Source organism: Buteo buteo, chromosome 1 (assembly GCF_964188355.1).
Source record: "Buteo buteo chromosome 1, bButBut1.hap1.1, whole genome shotgun sequence".
Lineage (NCBI taxonomy): Eukaryota > Metazoa > Chordata > Aves > Accipitriformes > Accipitridae > Buteo > Buteo buteo.
The window spans coordinates 12,420,804-12,433,622 of NC_134171.1; the positions used below are offsets into that span (position 1 = coordinate 12,420,804).

Here is a 12,819-nt window from a genome sequence, read left to right on the forward strand (position 1 = left end):
TAAAGAAACAAAAGGCCAGCATTAGTGTATTTCAGGCACTTCACAATAAATCCCCCTTTTATGGCAGGGACAAGTCAATCGCATAAAAAGAGTGGCTTTATCAAACAACAGGTCAGGTGAAGGTTGGTGCAACAGCTCCATGTACCTACAGCATACTTTCGCGCAAAGCTTTTGCTCATGGTGGTGGATTTGTGGCAAATTCCTAGGGTTTCTATCCTAGTGACAGCATAAGTTGGTTCTCTTTGTGGCTTAAAAAGGTGTAGTTGTCTCAAGGGGTGCAGGTGAGGGAGGAGAATGGAACCTGAGGCGTCCATTCGACATGCCACTGACCTGGGACTGGACACTGACCGGCATCAGCAATAAGGGAACTCTGTAGCTGTTCAAGTTGCCACTTCTCCCAGAAGGAGTCACTGCAAGGTAATGGTGTTGAGGAGTCCCAAGGTGGGGGTTGCGATAAAGTAGGCAACATAAAATATATAGAAAACAAAAAAAGTGGATGGGTGAGTCTGGAAATACTGTACTGTGGAAATTCAAAAGTTATGAGAAGAGAGAGAACAAACAGAAACCCAGGCCTGTAACTCCCTGCTGTGCACGGAGCGGAGGCTGCTACTGACATCTCCCAACAGGGAGGGAGAAAGCTCACCAGAACTAGAAGGGATCTCCATAGCATAGGAACCTTTGGCAAATAATGTCGTAAACCAGAACTTAGTATAAAGCAGGGATTATAACATGCTTCATACTCTAGCCAGATAAAACAGACGAGTATCATTAACAGGAATATTTTCTTGGCAGTACTGAGCAATACCGGAGCTAGTGCAAAGTACTGAAAGTAACAAAACAGTACAGCGAGCAGAAGTATAGTTTTATGTCCTAAATAAAGTCTTGTGTCTAAAAGCTGTACAGTAGCTGACAAATATGGATGATTATGATCCACAGAAATGAACTCTTTACGCTCTGCTGGAAATGCTACTGGTGTTGACAACCTGGCAGAAGCACAAATCACTTCGAGATCTGCATTTGCTAACTGTCTTAAGTTTCACATCAAAACATCATGATCTTGCACTCTTTAACCTTAATAATGCTCTGCCCAGATAGATAGAAGAATTATTTTTTCCTCTGAGTAAGGAGTGCAGGGCAAGTAGAGATTATTTCTGAATGCGTTACAAATCAGGGTAGCACTTCTTTATTCCAGCATCTCAAGCTGCCTTATATAAATAGGCCATAAGCGATTTTCTACCATTAAAAGAAGTTAGGCTTCTGTACATTGCTAGAGGTGTTTGAATGCTCCACTTTAATAGGCATGCCTGCAAGGACTTTGTTAGCATTCAGCCTTCTCTTCTGAAGACCCAGGAGATGAGTCGATCAGACAATTATAAGACAGACTTTGTTTTTCCAGGGTTGTTTTTAGAACTAACTCCGGTAAAATCAGGAGTGCAATCAAGGTTGTCTTGCAAAATCTGAATGGAAACACAGTGATACTCATACACAAAGGTTGTCAAAGAAAAGATAGAAATACACAAAGCAAAGCGGGAGGCTGGATTCTTCCCTCGTGCTCAAAGCTAACACCTCCAAGAACCTAGAAGCGCCACACAGTTCAGCAAATAAAAATAAAGACATCAAGAACAAACGATAAAGGTGAAACCCAAGATAAAGAAATCTCTCCTCTGCCAAAGTTCTGTCCTTCCCCAGGCTACCTGTGGTGCAGCTAAAACACATCTTCTTCTGTGGGTTCATGAAGACATTACAGTTGCCTGTTACACCATGAATCTGCTGCTACAAATCCCAAAGGCTTTGGGTTGTCTGATTTATTTTCACAAAATGTGCAGGAATGGAACTGGGGAGTTTTTTCCATAGTCCTACACTTTTCAGACTGTGACCTGAAAGCAGTCTGAACACAATGGTAAATTTTACAAGAAATGAATTTTACAGATCAGCACTCCATGTTACATTAAAAACAACCACAGGGTGCCAGGATATGCTCTTCCACCTGACACTGAAATCATTTGCACTGAGAGATATTCGCCGAAAGTTTCCCTCTTGGGTTCCTTATGACCATCCCATAAATACTAGCAAGTTACCAGCTAAATTAGAGAAGACTTACGATACTTTTTATACATGAATAAATTTAACGTTTCTAATCATGAAAACTTTAAATGCCACTGGAATATGATGGCAAATATAGCAATGGATCTAGGTACAATCCATCTGAAATCATGGAAACATTGACTCTACAAATCCTTCTGATCTAAACTCCATTTTCCACCAATTCATGGGGTTATTGAGTTAATTCAACTGTTACCTATTATATCCTGTTCTACCAAATATAATTTATCTCTAAAATTGTTCCAGGAAGCCTCCTGACATTAAACTGTCCTATCTCTGTACTCATGCTTTATATAGCATGTCATCCATGCATTAGCCTGTATCAAAAGCAAGCCAAGAGAAGATAACTGAGATAATCCTTTGATAGTGGTGTACTATTTGCTTCTTCCTGAGACTGAGCAGAAAATGTAAAAAAAAGCTAAAATGAAAACAAACATCAATTAAAAATCAATTACTTATGAAAATTTATAAACCAAAAATGAAGTTACCTCTTGCGTTACCTAGTGTTTGAGAGTCCAGATCATCATCAATAAATTCCTCACCCTGGATGATGTTCTGGGTGTCCTCACTATGATTAACAGGGCTTGTCATCTCCTGCTCTTTTTCGTTGTGCATCTGGGCATAGACATTTCTGCCTGGCAGTTTCCTAAATCAGACAAGGACAAAAAGTCTTGTGATGGAGTTCCTTCATGTTGCGCTCATGCTGGCATCAGAGCAGAGCTCCAGCATAGCAAAGTCATTCCAGAATCACAAAACAGCACCAATCCCACCCTTCCTTACTTTTGTATTCACAACCTAAACCTACCAACTCCTTATTCTCAGTCACAGTTTTATGTAACTGCCTTATCATTATGTTCATACCAATGTAATAATTAAGCATCAATTTCTGACTAAGATTGACAGACAATCAACAATATTGAAAAAAAACCAACCTAAAACCACAGAAAAGCTATTTTAAGAACTCAAGCAATAAAAAGTCCCAACAAGCATTCGTTCTTCTTTCCAGGTGTCTTCACAAACATTAAGCTGGGTCACAATCATCATCACATCTCCCTGGTGAGGTGGGCTGACACTGAAGTGTAATAGTATTGAATGGCAGTCTGACATTCCATCAGGGTTGAGGAGAAAGTGGGAGAAATCCAGGAGACAGGGAATGGAGAGGGAGCAGAGATTAAAGAACCAGCAGGCCAGGACCAAGGGGTAAGGAGTAAGGAGGTAAACAGGCACCGATAAGGGCAAATGTGAAGACAGGGGAGGTTGGTGAAGTTAAGCAGGCAGCACTGAAGGAGACAGAGTGTAAAGCTTGGCATAGGACTACTGGGAACTGCTAAGTTAGACAAAACTCTCTATGGCAGACAGCATTGAATTCATTCATTCTGATTTGAGACTAGAAAAACAAAAAGCTTGTTATTAAATGGCTCTATCAGCTCTAATGAACAATTAACAGCATGGCTGGGACTGAGAGGCTTAAGGCTTAGTATTGGTAAAGAATTCTTAACTAGATTAACTTAAATTAGACTTTGTAAAATCAAAGGGAATAATCAGGGACTTCTAACTTTGCAACAGAATTTGTGGTTTGAACATTTCTCAAAAGCCATACCCTTTGCTGTAGCTGCATTCACCTGCAATCTGCCTGGGGACATAAGAACATCTTTTCCTGGGCACCAAGCAGACACTTTTGATTAGGGAGTTGCAGTTTGTGAGCTCCATTTCCTACACTGCAAGAAGCAGCTTGACAGCTTGATCAGCATGACAGCAGATCATGGCTGTCAAAGTCTGTGCTTAAACACAGATTATTGCAATGGGCAGACAATGAGAAGAAAAGAGAAAACAGGGTTGAACTGCTGAGGTTAAGCTGTGGTTTCTGCTGAGCTCCTTTAGACAGTGAGAAGACAGAAAAAGTGACACTAATTTTTAGGTCTCTCTAAAAACGACCATCTTCTGCTCCACGTTCTGGCAGCAGTTTGAAAGTTCTGTTTTCTCTAGGCTTCTGAAGATGACCTGCCTTTAAATGTCATTTCAGAAGAAAGGTTCTTCACTAGGTGGCATCATCTTAGTTTGAGATAAAAGTTACTGCAGCAAACTATTTTGAACAGCACCTTCCATTGCATCAAAGTAATTAGAATAAATGGAAATTGTTTGAGATGAATTGCATCCTATACACCTATATATGAACACACACACATCTGTATAGGAATGTCTATACACACACAGACACAAAATTATATACAGAAATCAGGTATTTTATCCCATTATTTATAAGCAGCACAAAGAAAGAAAACTGATTGCTTTTGCTCTTTTCTGTATCTCAGTGAGCATGGAGTAAATGAAGCCCAGGACTAATCAAATGCAAAGGACAAGGGTGGAAGGAAGGTCTGATAGCACAACACTGTGCTGTTATGACCACTCCAACAGGTCCGAGGGCTCCTTCAACACAAACATACACACAAAGGCAAGCCCTGCATCACTCTCCTCCCATTAACTGGATGAAACAAGCCATGTTGAAAGGGGGAAGGACATTCCTCATCACCAAAACAAATACATTAGGTAATTAATTTTGATTTTTTTCTCTAGGGCCAGTAACTCCAGACTGTTTTTAATGTGTCTGCTAATGAAACTGGTCATGTGGAAAACAATATCCCTCTCAATCAGACCTGCATCAAACCTGTCAAGTTGCACACTTTCAGTCCACCACCAAATGCCTAAGGGAAACAAGACCCAGAAGAATGTCTTTGCAACACATCCGCAGAATTAGCACATATGTTTCTGCAATAATTAGGGGACCTTCTCAAAACTGTATTTCTGACAGACTGTAGAAGCATCAATGGCATTATCAAAATATTTTTCACATAATAACAATGTTATCTATCTCGAACCCATATGGCACATCAGACCTTTGCAGTTAAGTAAAGGGAGCAGAGCTGCTAGTCTAACTGTTGCCTGCTCAAGCTGAAGGACCTGTCTGAAACCAGGTCAACAAGGTGTGTCCTTTGGTGTAAATCCTGAGGCTGAACTCATGTCTCTGGTAAGACTTACTAGTTAGAGATCACCACAATCACAACACATACTATTAAACATATTAAGGGGTGCCTGAACGAAGAAACCTCATAAGTTCACAAATAACCATTAAACGTATTGTTGTTAAGAGCACTTCTATATGGGTTACGGAGAAAAGGAGAAATGGCGTAAGCTGTTACTTCTCACTCACCTAAACCCCATGAGCCCAATCCTGCTAAGTACAGATCCTTCACGGAAGGTATAAAGTTCAGGTACTCAGTGACTCTTCTGTACTTTCCTTTGCTCCTCACGCTTGCAGAGGAAAGCATCTTAGATTGTAACACGGAGTATGGATGGGAGGAAGGAGAATATTACAGGTCTAGTGAACACATACATTGCAGGCATTTACCTTTTATACATTCTAGAGATCTCTACGTGTTTCATATTGGTTCAGTTTAACAAGGAGGAGACTCAACCAGGATGAAGAAAATGGTAGTCCAAGCCTTTTCAAGAGGCATTTTTAACACATGTGACAGATGTTCTCTTTATAAGGGACAACCACACTGTGGGATGAAACAGGATGTGGATGCTGAATCCTTGCTAAAGATGGGCCTGATTCTGGAAATTTTCCAGTCGCTCTTCACTGCTCTAACATGTAGGAAGGAAGCTGCTATCCCTAATTATACAGAGAGAAACTCTTGTGTACCCTGATGTGCTTTGCTCTTCTTAAGGAAGCAATTTGTGTTGAGTCCAATGTAACTGTTTGAAGTAGGCAAAGCTGAAATGCTTGGGCCTACATAAAAGACTACTGCGAAAACATGACAAGACACGCAATTTGACCCAAGAGATTTATATCAGCAATATGAAAATTGAAAGCACATTTATAAGGACAGAGAAAAAGATTATGCAATAATTTCTTTTGGGGGTTTACTCTTCAGCTGCAAAATGCATGTGCTTCACATCCATCACTGGTGACAATTACCTCTGCTGAGCAGCACTCCATGGTTTACATTTTTAGTTCCTTTTGTTTTCTCTGTAGCATTTTATTTCAGTCATGAAGAAGAAGAAATATTCATGCCTGCTTTGAGGACCATAAAAATGTAAACTGGAGACTTAATTCTGCACAGAACTACTAACAAACATCACAGCACATGGTTTTCACCAAGCTCTCCAGGTCCCACACCTTTTGGAAGATATTCCAGAAAGTATTTTTTTTCCTCCTTATATTCACAAATTCTAACCAGTTCATACCCGACACTGTTTGCACTTAAAAATGTTCAGCAGTAAGGAACAGCAGGAGGAGGGTGAGATATTGATTCTCACTCATTTAAACTCTCTACTTTATTTGGCTTTCAATTTCTTCCTTGTGGAGCCAATATTCATTGGTCTTTATGCAACTTCATTCATTTTCCAGAGGCTTGATTAAGATTCTGTTTAGTATAAAAAATAGGAATATATTCACATGGCAAAGGATATGGAATAATGTAGCATTCTCTTGGAACTTAAATAAAACTAGCAACAATAATAATCCATTAAACAGGATACTTTATTGTGGTGTTGGCTTTATTATGTTTGGATAAATATTCAGATGACTGACTTTTTGCTTTAAGGCAATCCTGATTTACTTGCCTCTTTCATTTCAGAAATCTTTCCTACATGCTATTACTTTGATTTCTGAGGAAGTTTTTCTGAAATATTATGGATCATTAAATTAGTGCCTGTTTTTTTATAACTAAATGGCATGGATTGGGACTAAACTCACTCTTATGGAACATAAAAGTAGCATAAGCAAGGTGGGGAAAAAAGATAGCTTTTCTTCAGAGACTGAAAATGAGATAGTAAGTCAATGAGGCAGAAAGATAACACAGTTCTCCTCCTGATTGTGGAAATGACCCAGAAGGGGGCCAAAAGTGGCACTTGATAGTAGTGGGGAAAAAAGGAATACACACAAAATGGTATAAATTTGGCTGAAGGAGATTCACGGTGGTTTGTGAAAACAACAAATGCAGCTTTAAGTACACTGGCAGTAGTTTGCATACAAATTAAAAGATGAAGATTTTCATACTCTTTTAGAGAGCTATATTTGCTACTATTAACCAGGTAAAATACGTAAACAGAAAAGCCAACTATTTGCTCTGGTTTGGCTACTCTAATACCCTGTTGTTATAAAGAAGTAAAAAATAAGAAAAGGATGATTTCAGATCTTCCACTAGTAACTTGATGATTACATGGCAGCTTTGATGTCGCTAAAATATAATTTTCCTTTCCTCCACTTTGCCTAGTGCAGACAGTGCTATTTGCCTTCTCTCTACTGTTGCCCAGGACCCCACACCATAGAAGCTTGCTCTGAAAGTATGAAGAAATCTTTTCTGGATGGCAACCTGAAAGCCACAAAAAAAATATAAACATTGTTCCAAAGGGAATGGATGAAGTGTATTTTTACTGAACTAAATTTAGTATAGATGGTATGGTACGGTTACGGTACGGTACGGTACGGTATGGTATGGTATAGAAAAAAATGTATGCAGATCTCAGGTCTGCATTAAAAAATAGACCTGATTTCTCAGAAATATTTTTCAGCTGCTTCATACTGTTCTGGTCAAAAGAAGCGGCTGCAGTCCATTTTACCTGGATGCTTAAAAACCTGAAGCATACTAGTGAGTATTGTAACATATTGTTTACTTGAGGCATCAGATTGGTGGTTTCCACACTCAGGAAGTAAGAGCAAAGACAAGGCAAATTATTCTTGGCTTGCCCGCCATCAGTATTCAAGGTCTGCGCTGCCTCTTGTGCCACAGCTACAGGCAGGTTGAGCAGCTGGGGTATTACCTTTCGTTCCTTGCTGCCATGCTGAAAAATTCCCCCCCTCCAAACTACCTAAACCAATCTTTGTTCATTTGTGGGATACGACTAGAATTAGTTTTTAAAACCTTCAGCATTTATCATTTAAAATTTACTTTTCATTTACTGGGTAAAATTAGCCCTAATCTGAATTGTTTACCTACTCTGATCACAAAGGATCAAAACCCTGCAGGTCTCAAGACTTTTTGGCTTTTTATTTTTTTCGTCTAAAGCATCTAAGCACTCTCAGGATTGCCAGGAGTCACTCCACGAAGCTCTGGGGACTCCAACACCAGTTTTTCGAGCACATGTTCCTGGCAAGAAGTGGCTGGGTGCACAAACAGGCCATCAGATAAAGGGAGAGGTGGGGGGGAGCAGACAAGGAGATGAAATGATAAATGCTTGCAATTGTACTGCATGTAAGAACAGAGGGCAGCAGTCTTCCTCGTCAGTGTTTAAGTATTTGGGATTAGGGCATATCAGAACTGATGTAACCTACAATCACCTAATCATTAGCTAGACAGCCGTGACAGCTGTGATTATCCAGCAGACCCTACAATTTTAGTTTTGATTAGAGTAGTGGGAAATTACACAATTTTAATCTTTTCTTTTTAATGGGCATTCCTTCAGGAGCGATGAGATGGCATTGGTTTTTACTGTGCGTAAAACTAATCAGCCAAAATCCCACTACCTCTATATCAATCTACCTCTGTTTTTCATCTACCCCCCTACTTAATTAGATAAAATACTCTCTTCATTTTCTGCATATGAGGCATCTGACACAGGATCTTATGCAGGATTGTTATTTTTAGATTACTGCTCTCCCCCAAACCAATTTTGTGAGATTTACTTCTTGCGAGGGACAACAATTTTTAGCGCTGGGTATTGCATTTTTCAGGAAAAGAGAAATTAAACAGGAGCAGCAAGTTTCATCATAGCTGTCCTGATTGCCCTGAAAGATTCATAAAAAAGAGGTATTAGATTAGTTCTTGATGTCTTGTCAACACCATATTTCATCTCGCAATTCTGCCTGACAAAAATCAGTGTAAATTAAGACCCAAGTTCTTACAACATGAACTTCGGAAATAATCCAGGCAGGGAGGGCAGGTGACCAGGCTTCAGGACAAGGGGCCTCGGCACTCAGGAACCATTGGGCAGTTTGGGCAGGTTTCTCCATTTTCTATCGAAGCTGTACTATGGTCTACACAGAAGCCTACTGTTTTCTCTTTACTTTTCATCCCAAGACCTGAACAGTGCCTCTGCTCATTGCAAATGGATGAAATGCTCTCACGTATGAAGCTGTAACCCCCCTGCCAGTCCAGTCATCATCTTATCTGCAAGCCAGTATTTCCGTCTTGCATCTTTCCAGGTATCAAACTTAACCTTAAGTAAAGAACTGTCTTTGGGCCGGCAAAGAGGGAGAAAGAGAGAGAGAATAGTCCAAGGCATGTCCATGCAAACTTTTGCAGACCACCTGCTTTGCCTGTGCCCCAATGCCAACTGCAAGTCCTATAGACCCAACTAGTGTTGTGATAAAACTAAGATTAATAAACATTTCTGACCTGGGGAAAAAAGGAGTTTTAACCCTTTTATGAAGGGAACATCTGACTATCAACTTACATAAGTGAAAGGATGGCACCACCAAATGTCTTCCACCTCCTCCTTAATTTTGTGAATCATACATAAAAATTATGGACAGTATTAACATTTCAACAGCTTATACATGTCTGTAATTTCTATGTTGAAATAATTCATGTTTATATTTGTATGTATTGTCTGAGTTACCATAGGGCCCAGTAAGTGTTATTCTGCTGAAATTATCTCCTAAAATTGAACAATTTTTGTTGCCTATGGCATTCTTTCAGCAAATTAATTTTTAATATACAGGCATATAATATTGACAAGCTGCCTTTGTGCATTGCAACTTGCAACCTTTATAAAGGACATGTGTTTTTATAGCCTCAGTCCCTATGGACCAGTTTGTAAACTTACGTACTCACTGTACTGACTTTAAAGGGACTATACTCACAAGTAAGTACTCCATGGGGATCCAGCAATACACTATCAGTCTTTATAAACACAAGAAAGACTTTTTTTAAGGCATTAAAGATTTGGGTGGGAAAGGAGTTCAGAGGGAGCACATAGGGAAAAAGTAATTTTTCAAACGTAGCACCGATTAGTTGCTCAATAGTCTTTGAAGACCAAATTGCAAATGAAGGATGCAACCAAAAAAAATTGTCATCTTGGAAAAGCTTAGCAGGAATATTTGAAAATAATTCTGTCAAATATCTCAGTAACAGGTATGATACGGACCAAAATTGAATACTACTGCATGGTCATTCATCAATGCCAACAGCAATTTTCAGGCTACTGAGAAACTTTTGAATATACCTCACAATTCTGCTCACTCGCACCTAAATTAAATGCCCACAAAATTTAAATGCAAATTATTTTCACAAATTATATACAGAAGTGTGAGAGACATTAAAGCTTGCAATTTGCAAATTGTACTACAGTTTCCTCCTTAATAAAAGCTCTATTTATAAAGCGATGGTTCATTGGGCATTTTAGAAAGAAGTCAAGGAAAATAATTTTTTTCTTTCTTTCTTGAATATTTTATACTTCTTTTGCCATGCAGTAATTGTCTCTGTTATTTAATTGCTCTCATTTAAGAGCTACTAAAAGATACAAATCATGCAGCTTTCGAAAGATATCACAAGCAAGTTTTATGATCCCACACTACAAACAGCAAATCCTCCATGAATTGCTGCTGAAATAATATAATTACATCACATCAACCATTTTTATGCTTTTCCTTGCTGCAGGCACCTAAAATAGTGAAATCGATTTTTATTCAGTTGTAGACAGTCTGATACAGCATTCTGTGCTTTGTCCTTTAGAGCAATCAGCCACTATGAGCTCTAAGAAACTTAGGTGCTGCAGTGAGGAAATGAAGAGATTCTTGTAAAAAAGAGTTTTTCTCTATTGCCTTAAAAAATCTTTTCTAAACAAACTCTTAAATGCTATCTACACTTATTGCTATCAAATAATCAGTGCCGCACTCACTTCTATAAACTTACATTTACTTCAAATAAAAAACACTCTTTAAAGAATGAGACGAATCAATAGGAATCCTCACTGAGTGAGGACATCAGGATTTGATGATGATGAAGGCTTCCAGTATGATCAAACCCAATAGCTTCTAAATGCCCCAGCAATACAAAAATAACAAGAGCACAGCCAATGATTACACAAACTCGTCAACAAAATTCTTTAAGTTGCACAGCACCCTAGTAGCTATGATTAAAATAAAATGCAGACTAAAGACCTATCAGACTGTCAAAGGCCAGCACGGTATCCCCTGTCAATTTTGAGAAGATGTCTCTCATAAAGCCCACTTACAGAATTATTTCTCCCCTCAAAATACTCTAGTGTCAAATTAATGCTAATCTACTTCCGTCACTCATTCTATGTGGCATTGCCCCAGCAATTAAAATGTAATGTGTACACAGAGAAACTCCAGAGCTACATATTTTGATAAAACTGCTTTTTTTAAGCAAATCAGCACTCATTGTCCCGATAGCTTTAGTTTATTCATAACTGCTAGGAGTAATGAGGTATGAATTAATCAGGAATAATATTTTAGTTCAGCTCTATTTCTTGATGTTATTTAGACAAGCTGAACAAACTCTCCGTACTTCCCATATTGCTGCTATTTACCTTGGAACACTGCAAGTGAAAGCAAGCATCAGTGCCCTACCTTGATGTCTGAAAAGTTCAGAAAAACATGATTTTCAAAGCGGTGGACTTTTTGCAATTCTTCAAGAAATCTCCTTTTCAAATAACAAACTCTGTTTTGCTGATCTGCGGATAAATCTAATTCTTAAAAGGTGTATGTTGTTGATTAAGGTTTACTTGCCTTTTGAACTTGTAGAGGGTGAAAGCCCCAACTGCGACTAGACAGATAACAAAGAGAACCACAATAGCCCAGTAGCCACTGCCTCCTCCAATCCTCTGAGAGTCTGAAATATGAAATAAAAGAACAGCTTAGCACGTCGTCTTTCAGATTAGGCACATTCTTGGGCTTTCTTTTCTATCTAATTGTCAGGTCAAAACCATTTTTTGTTATTTGTGTAACCTCTTCTTTTCACTCCACCTGTAGCTTCTTCAAAAAGGCAACACAAAATTAATCGGTGACTTGTGACTGAAGGACAGAGGACCAATTTAAAAAAAAAACAAAACCAACCAAAAGCCTGAAGATTTAATTATTTGCCTACTCACTGTTTTGGTTTTTTTTTTCTGGGAATCTAAAGTTATCTATCACAGGAAATATTCACATACTCTTCAGTACCTGCATTGCAAAAGCAGGGCTGTATTAATTTCACAGATGGAGAAACTAAGGCGCTGAACAATAAATGAACTCATCAAGGTTGTACGTTGGTAGAGGCTGGAATGAACATGAGCTTCTTTCAATCCCAGCCTTTTGTGCTGGCTAACAAATGTTAGCCCTTTAAACCAGATGAGGTACTACAGCAGAACTGTAACATGATTCTATGTTAGAGACTAGATGAAAGAGCTTTGTCTCCTACATAGAGCTGACAGAAAAAATATCACACCTGTACTTACATAAATTGATTGTGGTCAGCTAAGAACGCATTGAAATAAGAAAGCGGAATATACTATGGGATACGATACACAAAAATTACAGGACATTCTAATACAAGTTTCATGTCAAAGCTCAACTTTCTGGTTAAAACATCATTTTAATATCTCTCTGTTCAAAATATACACACATGGAGGCACACATACGCTCTTCAACTGGTTTCCAGGTACATAGCGAAGCTAGAGATGCAGCAAATGCACACAAAACCCCCCTAT

General features: G+C 38.8%; 1 protein-coding gene across 5 annotated transcripts in view; it reads right to left on the reverse strand.

Annotated features, from left to right (window-relative positions):
• SORCS2 (sortilin related VPS10 domain containing receptor 2) overlaps positions 1-12,819 on the reverse strand; it is a 587,964-nt gene that overhangs the window by 10,675 nt on the left and 564,470 nt on the right. Inside the window, exons 25-27 of one of the 5 annotated variants that reach the window (XM_075022616.1) lie at positions 11,861-11,963; positions 2,646-2,749; positions 331-410 (exon numbers count right to left, since the gene is read on the reverse strand). In XM_075022616.1, the coding sequence (XP_074878717.1) occupies positions 331-410; positions 2,646-2,749; positions 11,861-11,963 (287 nt within the window). Of the gene's footprint in view, position 1; positions 411-2,591; positions 2,750-11,860; positions 11,964-12,819 lie in introns of those variants that run through there. The other 4 variants (XM_075022603.1, XM_075022594.1, XM_075022588.1 and 1 more) reach the window with 4 other exon arrangements.